Source organism: Acomys minous, assembly GCF_964271855.1.
Source record: "Acomys minous genome assembly, chromosome: 5".
NCBI lineage: Eukaryota > Metazoa > Chordata > Mammalia > Rodentia > Muridae > Acomys > Acomys minous.
Genome location: NC_140494.1, coordinates 83,738,723 through 83,766,296, shown reverse-complemented (window position 1 = coordinate 83,766,296; position 27,574 = coordinate 83,738,723). Strand labels below are relative to the sequence as shown.

At 51.3% G+C, this 27,574-nt stretch overlaps 1 protein-coding gene and 1 long non-coding RNA gene across 9 annotated transcripts; one reads left to right on the top strand and one right to left on the bottom strand.

Moving 5' to 3' along the window:
* Positions 1-2,287: 2,287 nt before the first annotated feature.
* On the bottom strand, positions 2,288-3,867 carry LOC311598239. Its single transcript, XR_014779517.1, has 2 exons — positions 3,730-3,867; positions 2,288-2,439 (listed from the first exon to the last, which is right to left on the bottom strand). It is a non-coding gene; the product is annotated as an uncharacterized lncRNA (long non-coding RNA).
* Positions 3,868-3,932: 65 nt separating this feature from the next.
* On the top strand, positions 3,933-26,742 carry TYK2 (tyrosine kinase 2). Of its 8 annotated transcripts, XM_084783148.1 has the most exons (27): positions 3,979-4,065; positions 4,289-4,430; positions 6,030-6,111; positions 6,533-6,689; positions 7,770-7,989; positions 8,685-8,808; positions 9,015-9,162; positions 9,521-9,684; positions 10,464-10,830; positions 11,504-11,704; positions 11,790-11,947; positions 14,702-14,810; positions 14,910-15,105; positions 15,201-15,304; positions 15,397-15,573; positions 15,667-15,754; positions 16,700-16,827; positions 19,091-19,226; positions 19,312-19,466; positions 20,036-20,186; positions 20,392-20,489; positions 21,277-21,469; positions 21,816-21,934; positions 22,730-22,902; positions 23,136-23,253; positions 25,398-25,508; positions 25,591-26,742. In XM_084783148.1, exons 5-27 carry the CDS (start codon positions 7,782-7,784, stop codon positions 25,723-25,725), a joined length of 3,561 nt encoding a protein of 1,186 aa, XP_084639274.1. In that variant the 5' UTR covers positions 3,979-4,065; positions 4,289-4,430; positions 6,030-6,111; positions 6,533-6,689; positions 7,770-7,781; the 3' UTR covers positions 25,726-26,742. The 8 variants fall into 8 exon arrangements, with proteins under 8 accessions (XP_084639280.1, XP_084639278.1, XP_084639273.1 ...); XM_084783149.1 differs by lacking the exon at positions 4,289-4,430 and having other exon boundaries at positions 3,977-4,065; XM_084783150.1 differs by lacking the exon at positions 6,030-6,111.
* Positions 26,743-27,574: the final 832 nt, after the last annotated feature.

Genomic DNA, 27,574 nt, shown 5'->3' with positions numbered 1-27,574 from the left:
TGCCACGGTTGATAAGGATTTTGAGGAGAACATGGAAATTTCTTTGAAAGCCTCCTGGCAAGTCACCTTGCAGCTCTTAGGAGGGAGGGACTGATTGTTCCCTGACCTCCCCATTCAGAAGGCAAAAGGTTTTTTGGTTTTTTTTTGTTTTTGTTTTAATTCTTTGTCGTGGCTTTTCCTAGGCCTAGTGCAAACTTGAGGGAAGCCCCTCCCTGAAGGCCTGCCTTGCTTTGGGGAATCCCCCCATTTCTGAAACCAGAAGTGTCCTGGGTTGTCCCTCTTTGAGTGGAAAGTCCCTGCTGGGGAAGCCCCATGGGCATCCCTGCTGACTTCTGGCCAGGTTAGGACTATGCAGATGTTCTACAAGACCTCTGGGCCTGGGGAGCAAACACAGACCCTTCCAGTAGTTCAGGGTAGCTTCTTTTCTCTACTGTTCAGTCAGGGTGTGTGTCCTGCTTTGAACCTTAGACTTGGGCTGGGACTCACATCTGTAATTCCAACATCTGGAAAGCTGGAATAGCAGGAGGACTTTGAGTCCAGAGTCAGCCAGGGTACAAAGTGAACTCCACAGACCCTACCCCCCCCCAAAAAAAAAAAAACACAAAAAACCCAAAATCAAACAGGAACAGGATGGAAGGAGATGGAGGGAAGCCAGCTAGCCACTCAGAGGCCGCTCAGTCTATAAAGTGAACTTTAAGGAAATGAGATTGGAGTTTCGGAGCCAACACAGAAGACTTCAAGGCTAAACTAAGCTACATAAGACGCTGTCTCAGAAAAGGAGGGAGCCAGGTGGTGGCACCTCTAGTTACAGCAGTCAGGAGGCAGAGACTGGCAGAACCTGCTCCAGAGTTCCAGGGGCCCTTTCTCAGGGGGGAAAGAAGAAAAGAAAGAAAGAAAAGAAAAAGAAAAGAAAGAAGGAAAAGAGGATATGGGGATGAAGAGATGGCTCAGCAGTTAAGATTACTGGCTGCTCTTGTACAGGACCTGAATTCGGTTCTTAGCACTCATGTGGTACACAACCATCCATAACTCCAGTGCCCTCTTCTGCCCTTCATGGGTCCAGACATGAATCAGTAGGCAAAATACCCATACCCATAAGTCATATACATATATGTACATAATATATACACATATATATGAAAATAAAGATATATGAAACCAAGTAAATGAAAATTTTAAGTTCTATATAAAACTTTATAGTAAATTCCAGCGAACTTGCTATGACAGCAGCAGAGCACTTGGCCAGCATGTACAGGGCTCTGGGTTGAAGATTCCATCTCTAGCATCTCTAGAGGTGAAGAGGAAGCCACCTCTCAGTAGTGACAAAAGTTCAGTAGGAAAAAAAAACCAGTTTGCCAGGTGTGGTAGTGCACACCTTTAATCCCAGCACTGGGAGGCAGAGGCAGGAGGATCTCTGTGAGTTTGAGGCCAGCCTGGTCTACAGAGTGAGTCCAGGACAGCTAGGGCTACACAGAGAAACCCTGTCTCAAAAAGAAAATCAAACAAAAAACACCCACAAACAAACAAAAGTTTTAAAGCACTACAGCTGGGCAAATATTGGCCTGTGGTAATCCTTCTCTACTAGCCTGGCTACTTCCCAGCCACATGCCCCGTGCTACTTGCCATCTTAGTCACGCCTTGGCTGTTTCTCATCTGTCTGTCCTCATGGCAACCTCCTCTTCTTCCTCCTCTCTGTGGTCTCTACTTGAGCCCCCCCCCTTTCCCCCCCCCAGTCTAAGATCCAAAGTCCTGCCTCCTGTCCTCTCTCCCAGCTGTTGGCTGATCAGCTTCTTTATTAACCAATCAGAGATGATGAAGAACAATTTGTACACCACATTGAGACAGGAGATTCTTGTAGAAATGACAATGCCCAACCGGCTATCCAGGCATCTGAATACACAGTGCATAAGACCATCCCCCAGTAAGATGTGAGTGGCCATGTGGATGTGAGAAACTGAACCCTGGTCCTCTGAAAGAGCAGCGAATGCTCTTAACTGCCTAGCTATCTCTCCCGCCCAATAACATAATCTTGGTATGCCAGTAGGTATTATACGTATCCACTTTTGCAGGGAGTTCCCTTTGGATCTAACATTGCAGCTCTTTGTTGGGGAGAAGGGGCAGATGCTCTACTCTGTAACTGCTTTCTACTGAAATTAGGACTTTGTTGTCTATGCCCAGGAAGACTGGAATGTTAGCCAAAGCTGGGAGGGGAATGGGGGCAATGAAGCATCCATCAGAAGCCTATAGTTTGCTGACCCAGCTGAAGAGACAGGAAGCAACACATCAATTAGAGTGTTCACATCAATTTACTGCAAGCCCAGGGCTTTTGGGTTTGTAGGAATACTTGGGCCAGGCATGGTGTAGATCATCTCTGGAGCAGCCTGCAGATGATTCCTGGATGGTGTCCACAAGCCGAGTGGAACTCTGCCAAGACAGAGACTAGGAACAGAAGTTAAGGTTAAAGAACTTAAAGGAAACATATTTGGAGCTTCCCCCTTAGAAACAAGCAATAGGCAGGGAAGCTTAGGCTCTTAATTGGCAGGAGTGCTTGTCTGTTTCTCTATGAGAGGTGGACCCAAGTCTTAGGACTTTCTTTTTTTCTTCTTCTTCTTGACACTCTGAAGATTATATTATCATTGTTTATAAGCTGCACTGAATTCCATTTTGTAGAAATAAACAGCCAATAGGTGTCTGTAAAATAGTTGGAGTAGACTCAATACCTCTGAGTCATAGCAAAAGCTATGGCTTTGGGTTAAAAAGCATGTACTCTCCACGCCAATGTGTAGATTGGCAGAGATGATTTTAACATGATGAGAAGCATCCTTAAGTTTGTATTTATTTTATTTTATCTTAGTTTAGTTTTTGGAGACAGGGTTTCTCTGTGGAGCCTTGGCTGTCTGCGAGCTGGCCTCGAACTCACAAAGATTCATCTGCCTCAGCCTCCCAAGTTCTGGAAATAATGGCATGCACCACCATGCCCAGCTTTAAGTTTGTATTTAAAACATAACTAGATAGGGCTAGAGGGATGGCTCCGTGGTCAAGAGCACTGTCTGTTCTTCCAGAGGTCATGAGTTCAATGCCCAGCAACCATATGGTGACTCAAAGTCATCTTTTTGTTGTTGTTTTTCTTTTCTTTTGGTTTTTCAAGACAGGGTTTCTCTGTGTAGCCCTGGCTGTCCTGGACTCGCTTTGTAGATCAGGCTGGCCTCAAACTCACAGAGATCCACTTGCCTCTGCCTCCCTGAGTGCTGGAATTAAGAGCATGTGCCACCGTGCCTAGCTTTTCACAATCATCTATAATGTGATCTGATGACCTCTTCTGCCTCCCAAACGCAGGGATTAAAGGCGGGCACTACCACCGTCCGACTTCCATTAAACACTTTAAATGTCATATTTAGCAGATGTTTAGCTTCTGAACCTTTCTCTACCACTCAAGTGTTAAGACAACAGACATGTGGTGCTGGGGATGGAGCCCCGAACTTCATGCATGCTACCAGTGTACCAACTGAGCTAGCGCCTAAGTCTTTTCACCACAGGCTGTTCAAGGAAGGCTTGTGTGGGTTTGGGCTACATGAAACCCTGTTTTTAGAAGGAGTGGTGGTAGGAGAGGTTGGATGGGAAGGGATGGCACTGGGAACCTCAAGTCTTGGTGTCTCTGCAGCCTCGAAGCCCCGCAATGTGCCTGCAGAAGCCTAAGTAATGCAAGTTCTAGACCCTTCGCTCACAAACCTCACTCTTCCGCCGGGCCCTGCAGTCCAGCTTCTCAGCGTTTCCGCCCTCATCTCCGATGCCCAATCACAGAGGCCCCATCGGTTCCGCTTGCCGCTCCAACAAATCAGGGCTGAGATGTTCCCCCCGCCCCCACCATCACCATTCAGATCGACGCCATTCTTGTACAATGGCCAATAGGAATGTAGGAACGTAAGCTGGGCGGGACGGACTGCGGCCAAAGGGCATGCGCATTTCAGGCAGCCAATAGCAAGCGGCGCGTAGGCGGTGGGCTTGCATCCTCTCCCCAGGGCAGTGGGGCGGGGTCCAGGGTCCTGAGCCTGAACTCTGGAACGGGTGAGTGCGGAGGGGCGCCCCTGGGACGCCGGAAGGGAGGGGACGGGGGACTTGCCAGCACTAGTACTTCCCCGGAGTTGGCCCCGGAGCACCCGCTGTCTCCGCACTGGTCAGTTGCCTGGAGAGTGCACAGTGCAATTATTGCCTGGGCCAGATGTTTTCGGGCGGTGGTGGGGAGAGATGCGGCTTCTACAGGTACAGACTACCAGCATTTTCTCTTCAGAGCTGGGCGCGGATCTTTAGGAACTTGAAAGGAGGAAGTGAGTTCTAAAAGTCCATGCCCCACGATGGCATCTTGGGCAGAATAGACGATGGACCCCGTCTACGCTTACTGCCTACCAGACACTTTCCCTGACCCTCTTGAGGTAGCCACTAGTACCTGCTCTTTTTCCTCGTAAGGAAACTGTCCCAGAGAAGAGACAGGTTCCGACAGATCTGACTTTCGTTGCTCTTACAGTCACATAAATCATTAAGGATAGTGGACTCAAGACTGAGTGTGATGACCTAAGCCTGCAATTATAGGAGAGGGAGGCAGGGGGACTGCTGTGAGCGCTAGGCCAGCCTAAGCTATATAGTAAAATCTGCCTCAAAAGTGTGTGTGTAAATGCTGAGTATAGTGTATGATTCCTGCGTTAGAAGACTGAGGCAGAAGGATCAGCATGAGGTGGAGGCAGTGTGAGCTACAGCGTGTGTTCCAGGATAGCCTGGGTTACACAGTTAGACCAGTATCAAGCTGGGTGTGGTGATGCACACCTTGCACACCTGTAATCCCAGCACTCGAGAGGCAGAGACAGGAGGATCTCTGTGAGTTCAAGGCCAATCTGGCCTACAAAATGAGTCCAAGACAGCCAGGGCTACACAGAGAAACCCTGCCTCGAAAAACAACCAAAAGACCCAAAACAGCACAGACCAATGTCAATAAAATAAAAAAAAGGATGAATGACTATCCCTCAGTTGGTAAAGTGTCTGCAAGCATAAGGACCAGAGTTTGAATCCTAGCACTCACACACAGTGGAGTCTGGCAGCAGGCACATGTTGTCCCAGTGCTAGGGGATGGAGGCAGGAAGTTCCCAAGGCCTCCCAAGACAGCTCAGCCAAAACAGTGACCCTAGGTTTAGTAAAACCCTGTCCTAAAAGATAAGGTAATGGGCCAGTAGAGATGACTTGGGTTTAAAAGCACTGGCTGTTCTTCCAGAGGATCCAGACTTGGTTCAGAGCACCCACAGGGCAGCTCACAACCACATAGAGCTCCAGTTCCCGGGGAGCTGACTCCCTCTTCTGCCCTCCATCAGTACCAGGCACATAGGAGGTGCAGTACAGACACACACACAGGCAAACTGTTCATGTACGTGGAAAAAAAATAGGGTGGAAGCCAGGCAGTGGTGGCGCACACCTTTAATCCCAGCATTCTGGAGGCAGTGGCAGGCAGACCTCTGAGTGTGACGCCAGCCTGGGCTACAGAGGGACAGCCTGGGCTACAAGGTGGGAAGTAATAGAGGGAGGACCTGATGTCCACTTCTGGCTTCCATATGTGTACACAAGGAGTAGACTTTCACACTTAGGTGCACACACATGCATACACATATGAGTATACCATGTACATGTATCTGCATACACATACACTATGCATACCATATACATGCATGCGTATACAGTACACATATATGCCTTCACACATATACCTGTACATACCTAAATACTATCCATGCGCACATATAATTTATATGCATATGCCATGCACACATATACTTGCACACACATGTATACAATATGCATGTACACACCTATAACATCCATATACGCATATACTGTATACTCATATACACCACATGCACATGTATATATTATGCACACTTATGCATTCACCATGCACACACATGCACCATGCTCACACCTTTTTCTTTTTGGTTTTATGAGACAGGGTTTCTCTGTGTAGCCCTGACTGTCCTGGGCTTGCTTTGTAGACCAAGCTGGCCTTGAACTTGGAGATCCACCTGCCTCTGTCGTGTGCGTGTAAAACCTTGGCCTGAAATGTTGGGGACCCAGGTGAGCATCCTCATGAGAGGGGTCAGAGCAGCCCTGGTTACTTACAGGGGTGGATATGAGGCGCTGGAAGAAAAACCAAAATGGTGAAGCTCATTATGATTTCATTAAGTTTCACATACTTGTATTTGTCTGTGTGTGCATGCGTGCCATGTAGCATAAGTGGCGGTCGGAGGACAGCCCACAGCAGTCGGCTCTCTCCTACTGTGTGAGTTAGAGGGATTGAACCCAGGCTGTTAAGTTTGGTCACTAGTCCGTTCACCTGCTGAGCTGTCTCAGCGGCCCCAGAATGAAGTGCTGCTTTTAGGTGGTGGCCCTGGGGGTGAAGCTGGGCACACTGCACACAGGACATGTGCTGCACTGCTCTCCTCCCCAGTGGATTCTCTTTAGGTCATATTTGGTTGTTGTTGTCTTTCCTGCCTAGGTCAGGTCCTGCTGACCCAGTACCATGCAGAAGCAGGTTGGAAGATATTTCCATAGCAACGGTCTCAGCAGCTCTGACTCACAGGGGGAGATGGAGGACCACAGACGTTAAGTGCACTGCCTGAGGCCATACAGAAAGATCCAAGACTCACTGCCAGGTCTGTTGCATCAAGCCTGCCTGCCCTCTGGGAGCTTGGTTCACAGCAGATACCGAATGACTGGTCAGTTGATGAATTGGTTGAGACAGCATCTCACTGTGTAGCCTTGGCCAGCTTAGAAGTGTTCGACTTAGACCAAGCTGGCCTCGAACTCACAGAGTTCTCAGGTGATAGGCATGCACCATTCTGCCTGGAATAAACTTGTTTTTATTTTTGTTTATTATTGTTAAGGTGGGGTTTTTCTTCTTCTTTTTTTTTTTTAATACAAGTTTTCTCTGTGAGGCTTGGCTGTCCTGGAACTCACAGAGATCCTCTTGTCTCTGCCTCCCGAGTGCTGAGATTAGAGGCGAGTACCGTCATTCTAGGCCAACACGCACCTGTAATCCCAGCACTCTGAAGGCAGAGGCAGGCGGGTCTCCATGAGTACGAGGCCAGCCTATTGTACATAGTAAGTTCCAGGCCAATACCAGGGCACAGTAAGACCCTGTCTTAAAAACAACAACAAAGCCATTAAGCCAAATAAGCATTTGCACACGTGCAACCTATCACTTGAGCTTCAGACATGACATTTAGAACTTCCAGACTGACCTGGGCTACCTAGTGAGTTTGAAGCCAGCCTGGTTCACCTGATGTTTTGTTTTGTTGTTGTTGTTGTTTGGTTTTTGTTTTTGTTTCTGGGTTTTGTTTTTGTTGTTGGTTGGTTTTGTTTTTTGAGACATGGTTTCTCCGTGTAGCCTTGGCTGTCCTGGACTCACTTTATAGACCAGCTTGGCCTCAAACTAACAGAGATCCACCTGCCTCGGCCTCCCTGAGTGCTGGGATTACAGGTGTGGGCTACTGCACCTGGCTGGATTTTCTTTTTTTTTTTTCTTTTTTGAGTTCTCTATGTAGTCCTGAAACTCCCTCTATAGACCAGGCTAGCCTTGGACTCAGAAATCTGCCTGCTTCTACCTCCCAACTGAGAATTATTTCAAAAAAGAAAGCAAACCAGGCATGGTGGAGCACACACAAAAATATAGGATGGTTTGCTATCATTCAAAATAGGGGTCACAGGTGGCTAACTACCCTGCCTGTCCTCAGCCAGCGCCGTGAATGGTGACGAGCATGCCTCTGTGTCGCCGGAGAGCCACCGCAGAAGACAACAAGGCAGATGCCCCAGAAGCTCAGCCCATGGTGCCCACAGAAAGACTGAAGGTGCTGTTGCACTGGGCTGGGCCTGAGGGCGGGGAGCCCTGGGTCACCTTCAGCCAGGCATCTCTGACTGCAGAGGAGGTCTGCATCCATATCGCACACAAAATCGGTGAGTGTGGAGCCTCAGGGTTGGGGCGGCCCATGGTGCGCTCCACAGTCAGTGGGCACAATGGAGTGAGTAGCAAGTGCCAGTTTAAGTCAGGGCTGGTAGGGGCTGTTACTCTAGAGGGGTGGGGGTGGGGGTGGGGAGAAGCACTGCTGAGCCAGCGGTGTGCTCATGCTTGTGATCCCAGACCGAGGGAAGCTGAAGCAGAAGGATCTATCGCAAGTTTCAGGCCAAACTAACTACACAAGACCGACTCTGTCTCAAAAAACAAGTCTGAGGCTCAGTGGTAGAGCTCCTGCCTAGAATCCCTCAGTGAAGGGGCTGGAGAGATGGCTCAGTGGTTAAGAGCACTATTTTGTTTTGTTTTTGAGGCAGGGTTTCATATAGCTCTGGCTGGCCTACAACTTGCAGTGTAGCAGACAGCCTTGTCTTAGCCTCCAGAATTCTGTGATCACATGCCCCTTAGTCCAATGTCCCTAGCCTAGCCGCAGAGGACTCTGGGAAATGTAGTTCTGGGAAGCGTTGACATGGTGGAGATACTGAACTGCCTTGTGCATATCCTGGTATTTGACAACTCATAGACGGAAAGGGACCTGGGAAGGGTATGTGAAAGGAGTCTCGGTTGCGGGATTCTCAAAGCAAGGGTCTGCAGATGATGCGGTTTCTAACTTCATCCCCACCCCCACCCCATGTTCCAGGCATCTCTCCACCCTGCTTGAATCTCTTCGCCCTCTACGATGTACAGGCCAAGGTCTGGCTGCCCCCAAACCACACCTTGGACACATCTCAAGATGTAAGCTTAAGGCTATATTTCCGCATGAGGTGAGTGAAGGCCTCTTGGAAGGCTTGTGTACTGAGGGTGTATATGAGTATGTGTCCCCGTGTCCCTGGGCCACAGCACAGGTGTGGAGGGAAATGTAATATATCCACTATGCAGTGCTCTCTCAGATCAAACACAGGAGGGTTTAGCCAGTGCCTGTACCCACTGAGCCTCTTCCTAGCTCTGCTTCTCCTTTCCTTTCTTGCAGGTTTTACTTCCGGAACTGGCATGGCTTGAATCTCCAGGAGCCAGCTGTGTACCGGTGTGGTTTCCCGGTGGCAGAGACCTCCTCAGAACGGGCAGAGCAGGGTATACAGCTCTTGGACTCTGCCTCATTTGAATACCTCTTTGAGCAGGTACGAGGAGGGAGGAGCAGGGACAGGGAGTCTGGACTATTTCTGGGGAGCAAAGGGACAGTTAAGGACTCCCTTCCACTTCCAGCTCCATTTCAGCTAATGTTTCAGCTCATACTAGCTAGGATGTTTTACCTTTCTTTACCAAAAGAACTTGGGATAAGTGCTAGGATTGATTAGTAATGTCTGCCATGGTCTCAAGATGGGCAGAAGTGGTGTATGTGATGTGTATTTGGTCTTTCTAGGAAGATGCGTATCCTTTCTCTACAAGGTGCCTAGAAGTAGGGATTTATAGAGTTTGTTGGCAACAGAGCAAAAACCTCCTCACACCTCTTTTTCTATCCGTCCCTCTACCCCTCAGGGAAAACATGAGTTCATGAACGATGTGGTATCTCTGCGGGACCTGTCTAGCGAGGAAGAGATCCACCACTTTAAGAATGAGAGCTTGGGCATGGCATTTCTGCACCTCTGTCACCTTGCTCTCTGCCGTGGTGTCCCCCTGGAGGAGATGGCCAGAGAGATCAGGTGACTGGAAATGGAGTGGGAACCAGGAATAAGTGGGTGAAATTCGCCAGGCGTGGTGGCACATGCCTTTAATTCCAGCACTTGGGAGGCAGAGGCAGGAGGATCTCTGAGTTTGAGGCCAGCCTGGTCTACAAAGTGAATCCAGGACAGCCAAGGCTACACAGAGAAACCATCTCAAAAAAGAAGCTGATGGTGGTAGTGCACACCTTTAATCTTAGCACTTAGGGAGGCAGACGCACACTGGCTGCTCTTGCAGGAGACAGAAGACGTGAGTTCAGTTCCCAGCACCCACATGGAGGCTCACAACCACCTGTAACTCCAGTTCCAGGGGATCTGATGCCTTCTTCTGGCCACTGTGGACATGTGTATGTGTACAGGCTCATGTGCATGGAGATACAGAAATAAAAATGAAATAAAAAAAACTTAAAGCCAGGCATGGTGGAGCATGCCCTTAATCCCAGCACTTGAGGTAGAGGCAGGTGAATCTGAGTTCGAGACCAGCTTGGTCTACAAAGAGAGATCAAGGACAGCCAGGCTGTAACAGAAAGAAACCCTGCCTCAAAAAAAAAAATTTTTTTTTTTTTGAAACAGAGTTTCACTATATAGTGCTGAAGGTTAAGGGCTGAAGCCATGAGGGTTGGACTCTTCATTTCTACATTTCTGACAGAGGCCTTACTGTCCACATTAGGCAGCAGAGAGGTTAAGCTACTCACCCCATGTCACGCGACATGGCTGCCTGGCTACACAGGCTCCTGACCTGTCCCATGTCACCTCTGCAGCTTCAAGAACTGCATCCCTCGTTCCTTCCGCCAGCACATCCGCCAGCACAATGCACTCACGCGTCTGCGGCTCCGGAGAGTCTTCCGCAGATTCCTGCGGGCCTTCCAGCCTGACCACCTCTCCCAGCAGGTTGTGATGGTTAAGTACTTGGCCACCCTGGAGCGACTGGCTCCCCGCTTTGGCTCAGAGCGCATACCTGTGTGTCATCTGGAGGTCCTAGCCCAGCCTGAGAGGGACCCCTGCTACATCCAGAACAGTGGGCAGACCACTGGGGACCCAGGCCCAGAGCTGGCCACTGGGCCTCCCACCCACGAGGTACTGGTGACAGGCACCAGAGGTATCCAGTGGCGTCCACTGCAGAACCAGGTGAGCAGTCGTCATAGCTGTGGCCTCCTCAGGGTGCCTCAAGTGAGCCTGTTCTCACCTGGCTTTGAGGTCCACTTGTCTCGTTCTGCCCTTCCTTCGATTTTTTTTTTCCCCTTCCATTTATTTGTGGGAGATGGGCACTGGGTCCCTCTCCACCATGTGGGCTCTGGGGATCAAACTCAGGCCATTAGGCTTTGGAGGCAAGCCTTTTTACCTGCTGAGCCATCTCACTGCCCCTTGAGAGGTTTGTATTAATTATTTTATTTATTTATTTATTATTTTTCTTTTGTTTTCTTTCTTTTCTTTTTTCTTTTGGTTTTTCAAGATAGGGTTTCTCTGGGTAGCCCTGGCTATCCTGGAACTCATATAGATCCACCTGCCTCTGCCTCTTGAGTGCTGGGATTAAAGGTACCACCACCACTCGGCTGAGGGTTCTTTATTTTTATTTTTTGAGTTAGGGTCTTACTCTGTACTGTAATCCAAGCTGACCTGAAACTCAGCTGTGTAGCCCAGGCTGACCTTGAACTCATGGTGATCTCTTCCTTCAGCTTTCCAAGTTTTGGAGCTAGAGGCTTGAGCCCAGTTTCCTTCTGTCCTTTGAGGAGAAGTTAAACTCTCCTTGTCCTGCTCTGTCCCCTGCCTGCCCCACCCCTCCAATGGCTTGGTTTTTTAGGAATCTGAGAAAAGTAACAGCAAAGGGAATCCCCAAGGCACCCAGTCTGGGAAGAAAGCCAAGGCCTCCAAGGCTGGAGAGCAGCTGTCCGAGAGTCCTCGGGACCCACCCTGGACCTACTTCTGCGACTTCCAGGACATTTCCCACGTGGTGCTAAAGGAATGTCATGTGCACATCCACCTTCAGGACAACAAGTGCTTGGTGGGGCCCCTGGGCGGTAGGCTGGTGGAGGATGCTGGGACATGTCCCGCCAGGTTCCCTGATCATGTCCCCCCCTGGCCCACAGTTGCTGTGCCTCTGTTCCCGGGCTGAGGCTCTGTCCTTTGTGGCCCTGGTGGATGGCTATTTCCGCTTGACTGCTGACTCCAGCCACTACCTGTGCCATGAGGTGGCACCCCCGAGGCTGGTGACTAGCATCCAGAACGGCATCCATGGGCCTCTGATGTGAGTGGTGGTGGCCGGAGGATGCCAGGGGCTGGCACTACTGCAAGCCAAAGCTAAATTTCTTGGGGACATTTACACACACATGGGGTTCATGTGTTGCCCCCAGCCCAGTTAGCTGTAGGCCACATCAGTGTGTCATTTTGTTTGTCTGGCCTCTGTGTATGACAGCTTTTAGTCCCCATTTTTGTTGTTGTTGCCACCTCTGGGATGTCAAGGCCCTTATACTAGTTAATTTTTCATTGCTATGACAAAATACCTGAATCTGAATACTTAAGGAGAAAAGAGGTTAGCTGTGGTGGTGCAGTACTTAATCCAAGCAGGTCAACTTGGGCTACATAGTGAGGCCCTATCTCAAAAATTATTTATTTGTTTGTTTGTTTCTCGAGACAGGGTTTCTCTGTGTAGCCTTGGCTGCCATGGACTCACTTTGTAGACCAGGCTGGCCCCAAACTCCGCTTGCCTCTGCCTCCTAAGTGCTTGGATTAAAGGTGTGCACAACCACGCTGGGCTTTTTTTTTTTTTAAGATTTATTTATGTATTATTTATACAGTATTCTACCTGCATGTGTGCCTACAAGCCAGAAGAGGGCACCAGATCTCATTATAGATGGTTATAAGCCACCATGTGGTTGCTGGGAATTGAACTCAGGACCTTTGGAAGAACAGCTAGTTCTCTTAACCTCTGAGCCATCTCTCCAGCCTGGCTATTTTTTTATTATTTTAAATTAGGTGTATATGTGTATGTCTGCAAACTTGGGTGCAAGTGCCCATAGAGGCCACGGGCATCAGATGTGTGAGCCACCCACTGGTGGTGCTGGGAACCGAACTTGGGTCTTCCTGAAGAGCAGTAAACGTCTTTAGTGACTGAGCCATCTCTCCAGGCTTCATAGTTAAATTGTAAAGACCTGTCTGGGAGACTGGGGAAATGACTCAGTGGATGAAGTGCTTGCCTTCTAGTGTGAAGATGTGAGTTTGACCCCTAGAAGGCACCCAGCTCCTGTGGTGCCGTGGCAGGTGGAGATGAAGCCCTTGGACGTGGTGGTGGACGCAGGTGTTCCCAGCCCATGGGCAGTGGTCGTCGGCCAGCTTACAGGAGTCGGTTCTCTCCTGCTATCTTGGTGTTCGTCAGACTCAGCGACTAGCACCTGCACCACTGAGTCAGTCATCTCGCTGGCCCCCCCCCCTTTTTTTTTTCCCGAGACAGGGTTTCTCTGTGTATCCTTGGCTGTCCTGGACTCGCTTTGTAGACCAGGCTGGCCTCGAACTCACAGTGATCCTCCCGCCCCTGCCTCCTGAGTGCTGGGATTAAAGGTGTGCGCCACCACGCCCAGTGAGACCGTGTTTCATTTATCCCAGATTAGGGTGAGGGTGTTTTCCTGGCCCCACCGCTCAGCACCAGGGCTAGAGGCATGGTTGCCTCACCCAGCTGTGTCTTATCTTTTTTTTTAAGCTTTAAAAAATTTTTTTAAATGTGTATGGTTTTTTGTTTGTTTGTTTGTTTTGTGTTTTCGCCTGCATATAGTTCTGTACCACATGCCTATCTGGGGCCCACAAAGGCTGGGAGTTACCGAACAGTTGTGAGCCCCCTTCTAGGTGCTCGCCTCTGAGCCATCTCTCCAGCCCATCGGGTCTAAGCTCTCACCGTGGGGTGTCAGACCAGACATGAGCCTCAGAGGGGACAAATTACATGGAAACGGTGTCCCCACATGGCCCTGTGACATAGGGTGATGATCTGTACTTTGGGGGCATGTGACTGCTGTAAGTCACTCTGTCCCTTTGTGCCTGTGTCTGGGTGTGACTCATGTGACAGAAGCTGCCTTCCTGTCTCAGTGGCTGTCACTTTGTCAGTGGCTGTGTTTGATGTTAGGCATATGTGTCTGTCTTTATTTGTATCTCTCTATGTCAGTGGGTCATATATGTGTACACATGCATGCGTGGACTTACTGTCAGTGGTTCTGATGGGTTTACACGTGTGTTTATTCGGGGGAGGACATGCTGTAGTGTATGTGGGCAGGTGAGAGAGCAACATGCAGGAGTCAGTTCTCTCCTATCACGTGGGTCCTTTTGTTGAACTCAGGCCATCAGGCTCCTAGCAAGTGCCTTTCCCCACTGAGCAGTAGCAGGCTCTCTGAAGGGTTTGTATGCATGTGAGTGAGGCTGGCCTTGAGTGTCTTCCTTAATCACTCTCTATTGGTTTCTTTTCATTTTTCGTGTGTGTGTGTGTGTGTGTGTGTGTGTGTGTGTGCGCGCCACATGAATGTGGGTGTCCATGGAGGGCAGGAGAGCCATGGGCCTCTGCAGAGGTGGAGTTACAGATGGTTGTCAGGTACCTGATGTGAGTGCCGAGGATCGAACCCTGGCTCTCCATAAGAACAGGAAGCACTGTTTACCACTGATTGGCTAGGCTAGCTGAGTGAGCTGAAGGCTCAGGGCTGGGATTACAGGTGCACGCTACCACTCCCAGATCCCCACATGGGCATTGGGTTATCTGAACCCACATCTTCTGAGGTCCCCGTTCCCTCCACTTTCTCTTGAGACACAGTCATATCATGTAGCCCAGGCTGGACTTGAACTTCCAGTGACCTCAGCCTCCTGAGAGCTGGAGTTAGAGGTGTGTACTACCACACCCCTTTCATCTGACTTGTGTGCTGGCCGGTGTGTACGCCTCTGGCCAGGTCTCCCGTGGCCATTGGCTGGCATGGGTCCCACAGTGTTTACAAGAGGCTTGATGGCGTCCCCTGTCTTCCTCTCCCAGGGATCCATTTGTGCAGGCCAAGCTGTGGCCAGAGGATGGCCTCTACCTGATTCAATGGAGCACCAGCCACCTGCACCGCCTGATCCTCACTGTGGCCCATCGAAACCCGGTGGGTCTGGAGTGGGGTGGAGGGGAAGGGGGTACACCCTTCATAGGCTGGATCTAAGACCTCCTGACCACTGCTCACATCCACTTCCCACCTCCCCAGGGTCCCCGTAGTGGTCCTAGGGGCCTGCGCCTCCGGAAATTCCCCATCAGCCAGCAGCCTGGAGCTTTTGTCCTGGAAGGCTGGGGCCGCTCCTTCGCCAGCATAGCGGACCTTCGGGTCGCCTTGCAGGGCTGCTCACTGCGGGCTGGTGACGACTGTTTCCCCTTGCACCGCTGTTGCCTGCCCCGGCCAAGAGGTGAGTAGGACAGCGAGAGGCACAGGGTAGGGATGACACTGAGTGCCCTGAAGCCAGCCCAAGAGGGCAACGGCACTCGGCACTCCTATGCCTAGAAATCTCCAACCTTGTGATCATGCGGGGCTCTAGTGCCCACACCCGGCCGCTCAACCTCAGTCAGCTCAGCTTCCATAGAGTTCACCAGGATGAAATCACCCAGGTGGGTGTTCTGTGGAAGGGCTTGCAGGCCTGGGGGGTGGGGCCACCTGCCGTCCGGTGGCATTCAGCCTGAATTCATACCACTATTTACAGCTGTGCCACTTGGGCCAAGGCACAAGAACCAATGTGTATGAGGGCCTGCTAAGAGTGGGAGGCCCTGATGAAGGCAAAGTGGACAGTGGATGTCCCCCTGAACCTGGCGGGAGCAGCGCTCAGCTGCTGCGAGTGGTGCTGAAAGTCCTGGACCCCAGTCACCATGATATCGCCTTGGTAAGCGTGCAAGGCTGACCCTGGGCTGTCTGGAGAGGAAGATGGGTGCGACAGGGTGGACGTGTGGGAGACTGACCTGCCTGGTCTCCACAGGCCTTCTATGAAACAGCCAGCCTCATGAGCCAGGTATCACACATGCACCTGGCTTTCCTGCATGGTGTTTGCGTGCGTGGCTCAGAAAGTAAGTGCACCCCTGATACCCAGCTGGGTTTGCGTTCCACCCCTCTGTACCCCTCCCTGGCCTGTGTCCTGACTTGTCACTTTTGCGAGGGTGGGATGATACTGGAGAGGGAACCCAGGTTTTCAGTATGTAAAGTAAACACTACCCATGAGCTACACCTCCAGTCCCTCACTTGGGGAGTCTAGGCAGGGGCTTTGCCTCTAAGCCCCACCCCAGCCATTTGACCATCAGTCCTGCAGCTCTGAGGCCACACCCCAGCCATTTGACCATCAGTCCTACAGCTCTGAGGCCACACCCCAGCCATTTGACCATCAGTCCTGCAGCTCTGAGGCCTTCAGCCATGCCCACTCCCCACCCAAACCAGCCCTCTGTTTACATCCCCTTCCCCTGACTCCTTGCTATACCCGCTCTGCCCTGTCTCCTTGACCCAGACCCTGATGTCTGGTGCTGAGTCTCCATTCTTCCCACAATTCCCGTGTTGTATCCACCACACATCCCCTAATCCTTTCAGCACGGTGGCCCCAGGCAGGTCCCAGCCCTGTTGTGTCCTCAGGCACCCTATGTTTCCAGCCCGCTTAGACACCTCTGTTCCTTCTCTGCCCGACTCTCCAAGCTTCCTGTGCAGGCTGACCCCAGTCACCACTCTGCAGTGCCCTCATATGTGTCCCTTGATTCTGCTTCCCAGCCTGTGCCTTGCCCATGACTCCATCTTCCTGTCACCTCTGCTCGGCCCCCTCCCATCCCCTCTCCACTTCCTGCACTCCATCTTTGTCCTTGCTCCAGGCCTAGATGCCCCACTCCACCTCCACCTCCGCCACTAGCTCTCTCCTCTGTTCTCAAAGTACCTCCCCCAAGCCCAACTCAGCCCAGCTCACCGCGCCCACCTGTCCAGATCTCTGGAAGCAGAGGCAGGTGGCTGGGCCTCTAGCCGCTATATTTTTGCAGATATCATTGTGACAGAGTTTGTAGAACATGGTCCTCTGGATGTGTGTTTGCGGCGACAGAGGGGCCGAGTGCCCATGACCTGGAAGATGACTGTGGCTCAGCAGCTGGCCAGTGCCCTCAGCTACCTGGTATGTGGACCTGAGGGGGTACTTGTCAGTGAGAGGGGAGTAGTGAGCCTGAGCATCAGAGTGGGAGGCCACACCACACTGTAGTTGTGAACCGAGACTCATGTTCAGTGGCCCTGAGTGTAGTGCACCAGCCTCTGTGCTAGACACACAGACACACACACATATACACACACACACACACACACACAGTTATCACATCCTGGACTCTAGGGCCTGGCATTTGAGTTGGAGAGACAATGTACATCATTCCTTGGTACCTTGAAGAGTCAGTCAGGATCCCCTGTCTGTGGCTGCTTAAGCCTCCTGTAGAAAATGGGATACAGTGAAGCCAGACATGGTGACACATACCTGCTGTGTGGGGTGTGTGTGTGTGTGTGTGTAGGGCAGAGCTGGGATAGCTTCAGTTGCTGTCCTTATTTCTTGAGGCTGGGGCTCTCACCAAACCCAGAACTTGCCCACTAGCTAGTGAGCCCCAGGACAGCCCCTGCCTCCACCTCCCCAGCACAGGGTTACAGGCGTCACCGCCAGGTCTAGCCTATCACATAGGCACTGAGACTGGAACTCAGGTCTTCACACTTGGATAGCAAGCCATATCTCCAGCCCTATATAGGAAGTTTGAGGCCAGCCTGGCCTACGTGGGACCATTTTTCTTCTCTTTCTTTTTTGTTTTTTTTTGTTTTGTTTGGTTTTTTGGTTTTTTGAAACAGGGTTTCTCTGTGTGGCCCTAGCTGTTCTGGACTCGCTTTGGAAACCAGGCTGGCTTAGAACTCACAGAGATCCGCCTGCATGCACCACCACATCCAGCTTGACCATATGATTTTTTAAAAAGATTCATTATTTATACAGTGTTCTACCTACATGTAAGCCAGCAGGCCAGAAGAAGGCACCAGATCTCATTATAGATGGTTGTGAACCACCATGTGGTTGCTAGGAATTGAACTCAGGACCTTTGGAAGAGCAGCCAGTGATCTTAACCTCTGAACTATCTCTCCAGCCCCCCCCCCCATTTAAAAATAACACAAATGTACAGTTTGTATAGAACACAGACTCTCCTGCTACTGTAGGCATCGTCATTGAAGTGCCTATCACAGTATATCCGTCACAGTATAAATGTCTTGAAAACCATGTAATTTTATTACTTTTTTATTTTGTCTTTTGTTTGTTTGTTTGTTTTGTAGGCAGGGTCACACTCACTGGCTTTGACTAGCCTGGGACTCTGTATGTAGACCTGGCTGACCTTGAACTCCCAGAGATCTACTTGTCTCTGACTCTGGAGTGTTGAGATTGAAAGTGCCACCACACCTGGCTAATTAAATCTATTTTGAGGCAAGATCTCACGTAGCCCAGGCTTGCCTCAAATGCATGTGTAGCCAAGGATGGCTTTGAACTCCTCATCCTCCTGCCTCTGGTGATGACAGGAGCGTGCTCATGCCTGACACCTAAATCCTGTTTTGATCATAGCTCAGTCTAAAGGGAGGGCTGACTGTACTTAAGGCAGTAACATAACATATTAGGAACCAGTAAGAGCTGAGCCAAGGGGGCCTGGGGAGATGGAGTAAATGCATGCTGTACAGCCATGAAGATGTGAATTCATATCCCTAGCAACCCACAGTAAGAGCCACGTGCCTGTGACCCTAGCTGGGGAGGCAAAGACAGGAGGATCGCTGGAGCTCACTGCCTGGCTAGCTTACCAACCAGTGAACTCCAGGTTCACCGTGAGACTCTGTCTCAAAGAGGAAGGTGAGGCTTAGTTAGTGAAGAACATCCATCCCTGACCCCCACACACGTGCACATAGAACACAGAAAGAATTGAGAGTCAGATGTTGATTGAGGGCCACATTGCTGATGTGGCAGTAAGGCACAGTGACAGCTTGGGAGTGAGGTAGAATTTGAGACCGGTGGGCTGGGGCTGACTTCACCTGACAGGAGAGGAAGGTTGCTGTGAGGAAATCTTGGGAAGATCATTTTCAGGTGTGTGTGCGTGAACAGCCTGTACAAAGGCGCTGGGGCAGGGAGTGGGTGTGCCTGGCTTGTGTTAGGGGTCTGCAGCGAGGTCTTCTGGCTTTTTGTTCCTTGGCTCCCCACTCAGCTCCCAGTGTTACCTACGTGGTCTTGATAACTGGTACTGCCATCCAAGTAATTTGCCGCTTGCCACAGTCACATGGCTATCCCTGTGGGAAGGGGCCTTATGACATAGAGATGGTGAGTGCAACCTGGGCCCAGCCCTGGGAGCCCTGCACTTTTTCCTCTTCTGCCACCCCAGGAGGACAAGAATCTGGTTCATGGGAATGTATGTGGCCGGAACATCCTGCTGGCCCGGATGGGGCTGGAGGAGGGTACCAGCCCCTTCATCAAGCTAAGTGATCCCGGCGTGGGCCAAAGTGCCCTCTCCAGGGAGGGTGAGTTCTGGAGTCAGGCTGGGCACAGGGATGGCCTAACCCCCGCCCATTCCACTCTTGCTGATCGGTGACCTGTACTCTGCAGAGCGGGTGGAGCGCATCCCCTGGACAGCCCCAGAGTGCCTGGCTGGAGGGGCCAACAGTTTGGGTACTGCCTCAGACATGTGGGGCTTTGGCGCCACCCTCCTTGAGATCTGCTTTGATGGGGAGGCACCCCTGCAGGGTCGTAGCCCCTCCGAGGTTTGTCCTGAGGATTTCTATGGGTTTTGGAGGGTTCCCTGGTCCATCTAAGTGGCTGAAGAGGGCTCTGAATGAAGGGCTCATCAAATGCAGAACCTGGCTCACAAGGCAGGCCAGGAGAGCAGCCTGAGCTGAGGGCAGGAAGCCAGGATGATAACAGTGGCATGTTACTGACCTGCGCCAACTCTGTAGCGCCCGCTGGACTTAGTTCCAATTCCTGGCTCTGTAGTGTGTCCCGAGAGCTTCAGCTGCCTTCTTTGTAAAATGGGCATAAAAAGACCATGTACTATGCCGAGCGTGGTGGCGCACGCCTTTAATCCCAGCACTCGGGAGGCAGAGGCAGGTGGATCACTGTAAGTTTGAGGCCAGCCTGGTCTACAAAGCAAGTCTAGGACAGCCAAGGATACACAAAGAAACCTTATCTTGAGAGAGAGAGAGAGAGAGAGAGAGAGAGAGAGAGAGAGAGAGAGACCAGTACTGGTCTGAGCCAACCCTGCTGCTTGGCTGTGCCTTTTGGGAAAGGCATGGGGTGGAATGGGGTGCTCACTCTGGGGTCACCATCCCCACAGAAAGAACGATTCTACACAAAGCAGCACCAGCTGCCTGAGCCCTCATGCCCGGAACTGGCCACCCTCACCAGCCAGTGCCTCACCTACGAACCAGCACAGCGCCCGTCATTCCGCACCATCTTGCGGGACCTCACTAGACTGCAGCCACAGAGTGAGCCAGAGCCCTGGGGGTTGGGGATGCAGCGGGGTCCTTGCCAGCGCAGGCACTGTACATCTAAGGTCTCTGCACTGGGGCATGGTGCATGGCCGTTTCCGGTTCACCTGCGGGTGTCCAGGTGCGAGGGATGCTGGGAAACGGGGCAGGTGATACTGTTTGGGGAAATCCTCGGGCTAACCGCAGGCTTTGGCTGTTCCAGATCTCGTGGGTGTTTCGGCTGTGAACTCAGACTCACCAGCATCAGACCCCACTGTTTTCCACAAGCGCTATTTGAAAAAGATCCGGGATTTGGGCGAGGTGAGAGCTAGGCTGGAGAGCTCGGGGTGGGCATGGACAGCTGGGGTGTAGGTTAGAGATGTAGGGGAGGGGTTTGGATATCTGGAGGGAGAGCCAGGGCTTAGAGTTTGGGGCTGGAGCCTGCAGGGCTGGGGTGTAGATTTGGAGAGCTGCAGTAGGGCGTGGAGAGAGTGCTGAGGAGTGCCTGGGACCTAGGGAGCCCTGGGAGGAATTGGGGCTTATGTAAGAATAGTTTTGAAGGGCCAGACATGGTGGTACATGCCTTTAATCCCAGCACTCAGGGAGGTAGAGGCTGGCCTAGTCTTTTATAAAGAGAGCCCAGACCAACCAAGGCTACACAGAGAAACCCTGGCTCCAAAGACCAAAAAAAAAAGTTTTGAGGAGCAGGTATGATAGGCACGCCTTTAAGACTAACACTCATCTATAATGTGATCTGATGCTCTCTTCTGGCATGTAGGTGTACATGCAGATAGAGCACTCATATACATAAAATAAATAAATAAATAAATAAATACATTAAAAAAAAAAAAGACTAACACTCAGGAGGCCACTTTGGTTTACATGTCAAGTTCCAAGCTAGTCTGTGCTACACAGTGTGATTCCCAAAAAAAGTGAAATTAAATATAGTTTTCAGAGATGAGAGATGGAGAGACTACTCAGCTTTGAAAGAGGGCATAGCGAATTAGAAAAAGATCGAAGTAAACCCAAAAGTACTGTTCAACATGGAGTAAATCGGGCCTAGCAAGCCCTACCGCCTGGTTCTGACTCTCTTGCTCACCTCTGCAAGGGTCACTTTGGCAAGGTCAGTCTGTACTGCTATGATCCAACCAATGACGGAACCGGCGAGATGGTGGCCGTGAAAGCCCTTAAGGAGGGATGTGGTCCCCAGCTCCGCTCTGGCTGGCAGCGGGAGATCGAAATCCTACGGAAGCTGTACCATGAACACATTGTCAAGTACAAAGGCTGCTGTGAGGACCAAGGTGTGCACAGTGGGCCTTGGTGTGTGGTGCGACTCTTCAGACTGCTCCATCCTGACCAATTGGAAGATCTCTATACTAGGGTGGAGATGGGCCTAACCATCCTCTGACCAATTAGAATTGCTCAGCCTCAGTGGGGGTGTGGCTGGGCAGCCTTCTTGGTTGGGGTTGTTGCCCTCAGCACCTCCCTAACACAGGAACAGGTTTCCATACGGGTCACTCTTGGCCTTAGACCTGTCCTAACATGCATGGTCTCCCTACCTGGGAGCGAGCTGTGCAGTGCCCAGGGCTCCAGGCTCCAGAGACTCCAACCCCTCCTCCAACGTCCTCTATGGTCTCTGCCTCACAGGAGAGAAGTCTGTACAGCTGGTCATGGAATACGTCCCTCTGGGCAGCCTGCGAGACTACCTGCCCCGCCACAGCGTAGGGCTGGCGCAGCTTCTGCTGTTCGCCCAGCAAATCTGCGAGGTAGGATGGCCACGCCCCTCCCTCCAGAGCAAACTACCTGTTTCTGCGGGTCCTGAAGAGTTCTTTCCCTGCCCGGAGTTCTTGTCCTTGGATTGCATTCCTTTCATTCTTTTTTGTGTCCAGGTAACCCGGACACAGCCCCATAGGCCTCACCCTTAATCCCTATAGCTTCTTTAGGACTGGACCCACCCACCCTTCCTTGGCCTGTCCCATTGCCGCTCCCCACCGCCCCACTCCCCGCTCCCCACCCTCACCCCTATTTAGTTTAGCCTACCTCGCCTGGCCTAGCACCTACAGGCCCCACCCCAAACCTTGTAAAGGCCCAACAGTCTCTGGGTGGCCCCGCCCCCTCAGCCGCCCTCCAGCCTGGCTTGCCCCTGAGAGCCCCACTCCTAACCTAGTAGAGCAGTGGCTCTCAGCCTCCCCATCGCTGCAGCCCTTTAATACAGCTCATGTTGGGGCGACCCCAACCGTAAACTTATTTTCGTTGCTACCTCATAATTTAAATTTTGCTACTGTTATAAATCACAATGTAAATATCTGGTATACAGCATATCTGATATGTGGCCTCTATGAAAGGGCCTTTTGACTCTTCCCAGGGGTCGAAACCCACAGGTTCAGAACCAGTGTGGTAGCAGTTGGCACATCCTTCGCTTGACCCTACCCACAAAGGCCCTCTCCCTCACAGTTCACTCTACAAGTCTAGCTTTGGTGGTCTGGCCCCAAATCCTGCTCCAGCTCCTCCTTTGGCTGGCCCGGCCTGGGCTGAGCCTGACTCTCCCTGCTCCACCCCAGGGCATGGCTTACCTGCACGCGCAGCGCTACATTCACCGAGACTTGGCTGCGCGCAACGTGCTGCTGGACAACGACAGGCTGGTCAAGATTGGGGACTTTGGCCTGGCCAAGGCGGTGCCTGAGGGCCACGAGTACTACCGCGTGCGCGAGGACGGGGACAGCCCGGTGTTCTGGTGACCAGGAGCGGGCACAGTCTGAGGAGGCGGGGTGCAGAAGGGGTGCTGGGCGGGGCCTAGGGACTGAAGGGGCAGGACTAAATCCCAGTAGGCCAGTTTGGCTTGGTTTAGAAAGGTCTGTAACCCCTCAGGCCGTGCCCGGAAGGGTGAGGTCCAACTGGAACTCAGGGCTCCTTTGGCTGCCTGTGAATTCCCAAGTCCAGCCAGCCCTGAGCCTCCTCTGTCTCCAGGTATGCCCCGGAATGCCTCAAGGAGTGCAAATTTTACTATGCATCTGATGTCTGGTCCTTTGGGGTGACCCTGTATGAGCTGTTGACATACTGTGACTCTAGCCAGAGTCCCCCCACGGTGAGCGACAGATACCCCATTCTACCCTTGTGTTTGCTAGAGAGCTTTTCTAGAAAAGCAGGCATTTAAAGTTCAGCCCCCTTCCCCAACACTTGACAGGCTCTTTTTGCAGGTGGCGGGAGAGGAATGTTTCAAGACAGGGTTTCTCTGTGTAGACCAGGCTGTCCTGGACTCGCTTTGTAGACCAGGCTGGCCTTGAACTCATAGCATCCACCAGCCTCTGCCTCCCGAGTGCAGGTGTGTGCTACCACTGCCTGGCTCCAGCTATTTCTTAGTTACTTTTTATGTACTTACTGGGGAGGGGCATATCGTGCTGCAGCGCCCTTGTGGAGATCAGAGGACAACTTGCAGGACCGAATTCTTTTCTTCCATCCTGTGGAACTTAGGTCATCAGGCTTGGTGGAAAGTGCCTTTACCCAGTAAAGTACCTTTGCCAGCCCTTTGCTTTGTTTTAGATAGGGGCTTCTTTTGACACTCGGGCTGCCCTAGAACTCACGGCCTTCTTGCCTCAGCCTCAGTTCTGGCACTGCAGGAGAATTTGCCACTTTTATCTTACAAGTATGGTGTTTTGCCTAGTTGTGTGTCTCTGCACCACTTGCATGCGGTGCCAGGGAGGCCAGAAGAGGACATGACGTCATCTGGAACTTTAGATCCAGCTATTTGAGCTACTATGTAGGTGTTGGGAGGTGAACCCGGTTCTCTGCAAAATGCTCTTAACCACTGGGCCATCTCCCCTGCTGGGGAGTTTGTAACTAAAATACTCAAAATGCACACAGGCAAAATGCTGATATTTACTATGCTGCACTTTGTGACATCAGGAGCCGGTCTCTCCAGCTCCATCCCACGTTTGCTGTGATGGTGGCTCTTTTTTTTTTTTTTTTGAGACAGGGTTTCTCTGTGTAGCCCTGGCTGTTTGACTGTCTTAGACTAACTTTGTAGACCAGGCTGGCCTTGAACTCACAGAGATCCACCTGCCTCTGCCTCCTGAGTGCTGGGATTAAAGGTGTGTGACATCACCATGCCCAGCTAAGCAATCGATTTTAAAGTGACACAGCTGTGGAGTACTGGCCTGGCATGTTTGAAGCCCTGGGTTCCATCCCTGGCATAAAATGGCCATGCCTGTCATCCTAGCGCTGGAGGTGGAGGCAGGAGGATCAGGAGTTAAAGGCCAGCCTGTGATACCTAGATCCTGTTTCAAAAGAGTGTCAGGGCTGGACTATGGCTCAGAGGTTAAGTACTTGCTTTCTAAGCATGAGGACAGAAGCTTGGATCCCCAGAACTCAGGTGACTGTCAGGGGGCGTGTTTGGATCCTAGAGTGAGCTGCCCAGCTAGACCACTCAGGTCAGGGAGCTCAGGGTTTGATCCAGAGACCTGGCCTCAGTGGAAGGTGGAAGAAGAGCTCTACCATCGGGATTCTTCAACCTCATGCTCCATATTAATGTATGTGCTAGGGTCATGTTCCACACACATGCCCACACACATACAGACACACATGCACATGAAAATGGAGACCTGGGGGCTGGAGAGGTGGCTCAGAGGTTAAGAGCACTGGCTGCTCTTCCAAAGGTCCTGAGTTCAATTCCCAGCAACTACATGGTGGCTCACAACCATCTATAATGAGATCTGGTGCCCTCTTCTGGCATGCAGGGGTACATGCAGATACAATATTATATACATAATAAATAAGTAAATCTTTTTTAAAATATTTAATTTAATTTTAATTTGTGTGTGTTGGTGTAAAGGTGTAAGATCTTGGAGTTGCAGACAGTTGTGAGCTGCCATGTGGTTGCTAGGAATTGAACCCTGGTCCTTTGGAAGAGCAGGCGGTGCTCTTAACTACTGAGCCATCTCTCTAGCCCCCAATAAATCTTTTTTCTTAAAAAAAGAAAAAAAATGGGGACCTGGCATGGCACATGGTACATGTAACCCCAGCACTGTGAGAAGCAGACACAGGATCTAGATCCTGTCCCAAAAGACTAAGAGAGGGATAGAGTAGGACATCTTTGTCATACTCTGGCCTTCCCATGCCTGTGCATACTCCATGTGCATCCGTGTGTGTGCACGTGTGCAGTGTGTGTGTGCTTGCCAAGTGGGGTCACTGGTTCACAGCTTGTACAAATAGTTGCTCTCCATTGCACCTTAGAAATTCATCGAGCTCATTGGCCTTACCCAGGGCCAGATGACAGTGCTGAGGCTCACAGAGTTGCTGGAACGAGGAGAGAGGCTGCCGCGGCCTGACAGATGTCCCTGTGAGGTGAGTTGGCCTACAGCCATTCCCCACTCCCACGCTGGTGACACGGGGAACAGCAGGCACCACAGCCCCATTCCTCCCACAGATCTATCTCCTCATGAAGAACTGCTGGGAGTCAGAGGCTTCCTATCGGCCTACCTTCCAGAATCTTGTGCCCATCCTCAAGACAGCCCAGGAGAAGTACCAAGGCCAGGTGCCATCAGTGTTCAGTGTGTGCTGACAATCGGGGCATCGGAAGATGGGCCTCACAGAGAAGGCCCCCACAAGCCCTACACCTCACTCTTGCCTGTAAACCCTGTTTGGGGACTACCTTTCCTTCCTTGATCACGAGCCTGCCTGTGACCTGAACAGATCTTGGATGTGCAAAACGGCTATCTGGGATCCCTGAGTCTTCCTTTGGGGGCCATACAGCTTTTCTCAGTTGAGACCCACTGTCTTCACTAACTGAGAAGAAATGTCTGCTGTGCTGGAGGCCCGAGAGCTTTGGGGTCCAATTCAGCAAGGCGGCACGGCAAGGTGGACGGACAGAGTGAGACCTGGAAAGAAGCTGGAACACTTCTCATCACCCCTGAGTGCCAGCCAAGCTGGAGTGCCACTGGGGAGCCCGTGCTTAGCATGGGAGAGACCTGAATTCTGTCCCTAGCGATTGAAGCCATCAGCACCCCACACTGGGGAGCCTAGCCTATTCGATGACACTCAGGCCAGTGAGAGTCCCTGCCTCAAAACAAGGCAAGCCGGGCAGTGGTGGCGCACGCCTGTAATCCCAGCACTCGGGAGGCAGAGGCAGGCGGATCTCTATGAGTTTGAGGCCAGCCTGGTCTACAAAATGAGTCCAGGACAACCAAGGCTATACAAAGAAACCCTGTCTCCAAAAACAAAAAACAAAGAAAAACAACAACAAAACCCTAAAGAGACAGAACAGGGCCTCAGGAAGAATACCTGGAGTTGTCCTCTGACCTCTGCACAAACAGGTGTGTACACATACTTGCACATACATTTGCATACACACACAGAAGGGCCATTTGTCACATATGTAGGACTCTGCCAATTTTACCCTTTCTTTCCTGTGTAACATCAGGTAAATGTCTTGACCTCCCTGGGCTCTCTCATCTCACCTATGGGGACGGTCAAGCTTTCTATCTCATAGGACTAATAAAGAAAGCTAATGATGGGTTACATTTAAATGCTTAGGAGAGAGACACAGATCAGTGTTTAATAAAGTTTATGTTTATTGCTATTCCATTGTTTTCTTGCCCTTTGGCTGAAGTTGAGATTCAAATGGGTTCTAGGATCACATGGATTTGTGAAAGGCAGGGAAATAATCGCCTCCCAAGGAGGGTTTCTCCCCTACCCTACCCCTCAAGACAGGGTTTCTCTGTGTAGCTCTGGCTGTCCTGCACTCTCTTTGTAGACCAGGCTGGCCTCGAACTCACAGTGATCCGCCTGCCTCTACCCACTGAGTGCTGAGATCAAAGGCATGCGCCACCACGCCCATCTTACCAGGCAGTGAGGGGCTGGGAGTGCCACTCAGAGATTGAGCCTCTGCCCATCAGACACTTGACTCCATCCAAGGACCAGACATGAATGGAAACGTCAGCAGTGCATTCCTAAGCCACATAAAGTCAGAGGATAACAGTCTGCGAGGCAGGGGGCGGGGGGAGTGTACTCTCCTGATGCTGTCACAACAGGCATGCCAGTACTCACTAGCTGCTTAACCGACTCTGGGTGTGGATGCCATGGAGTGGGAAGCAGTGTCAGCATCAGCACCAATTCTATCAGTACAGTGCCTTGAACTCGCCCACGTCTCTGGAAGACAAGTTCATACTGCCAAGCCCGCCCTTGACCCCAGCACTCCAGAGGCACAGGCAAATGGATCTCCGAGTTCAAGGACAGCCTGGTCTACAGAGGGAGTTCTGGGACAGCCCGGGGTTCACAGAAAAACCCTGTCTTGGGGGGTGGGTTGTTTGCTTTTTCCGAGACAAAAATCTCATTATGTAGCCTTGGCTGGCCCAAAACACACACACACACACACACTCCAAAAAGATCAATTTTTGTCCTGTGTGTGGTGG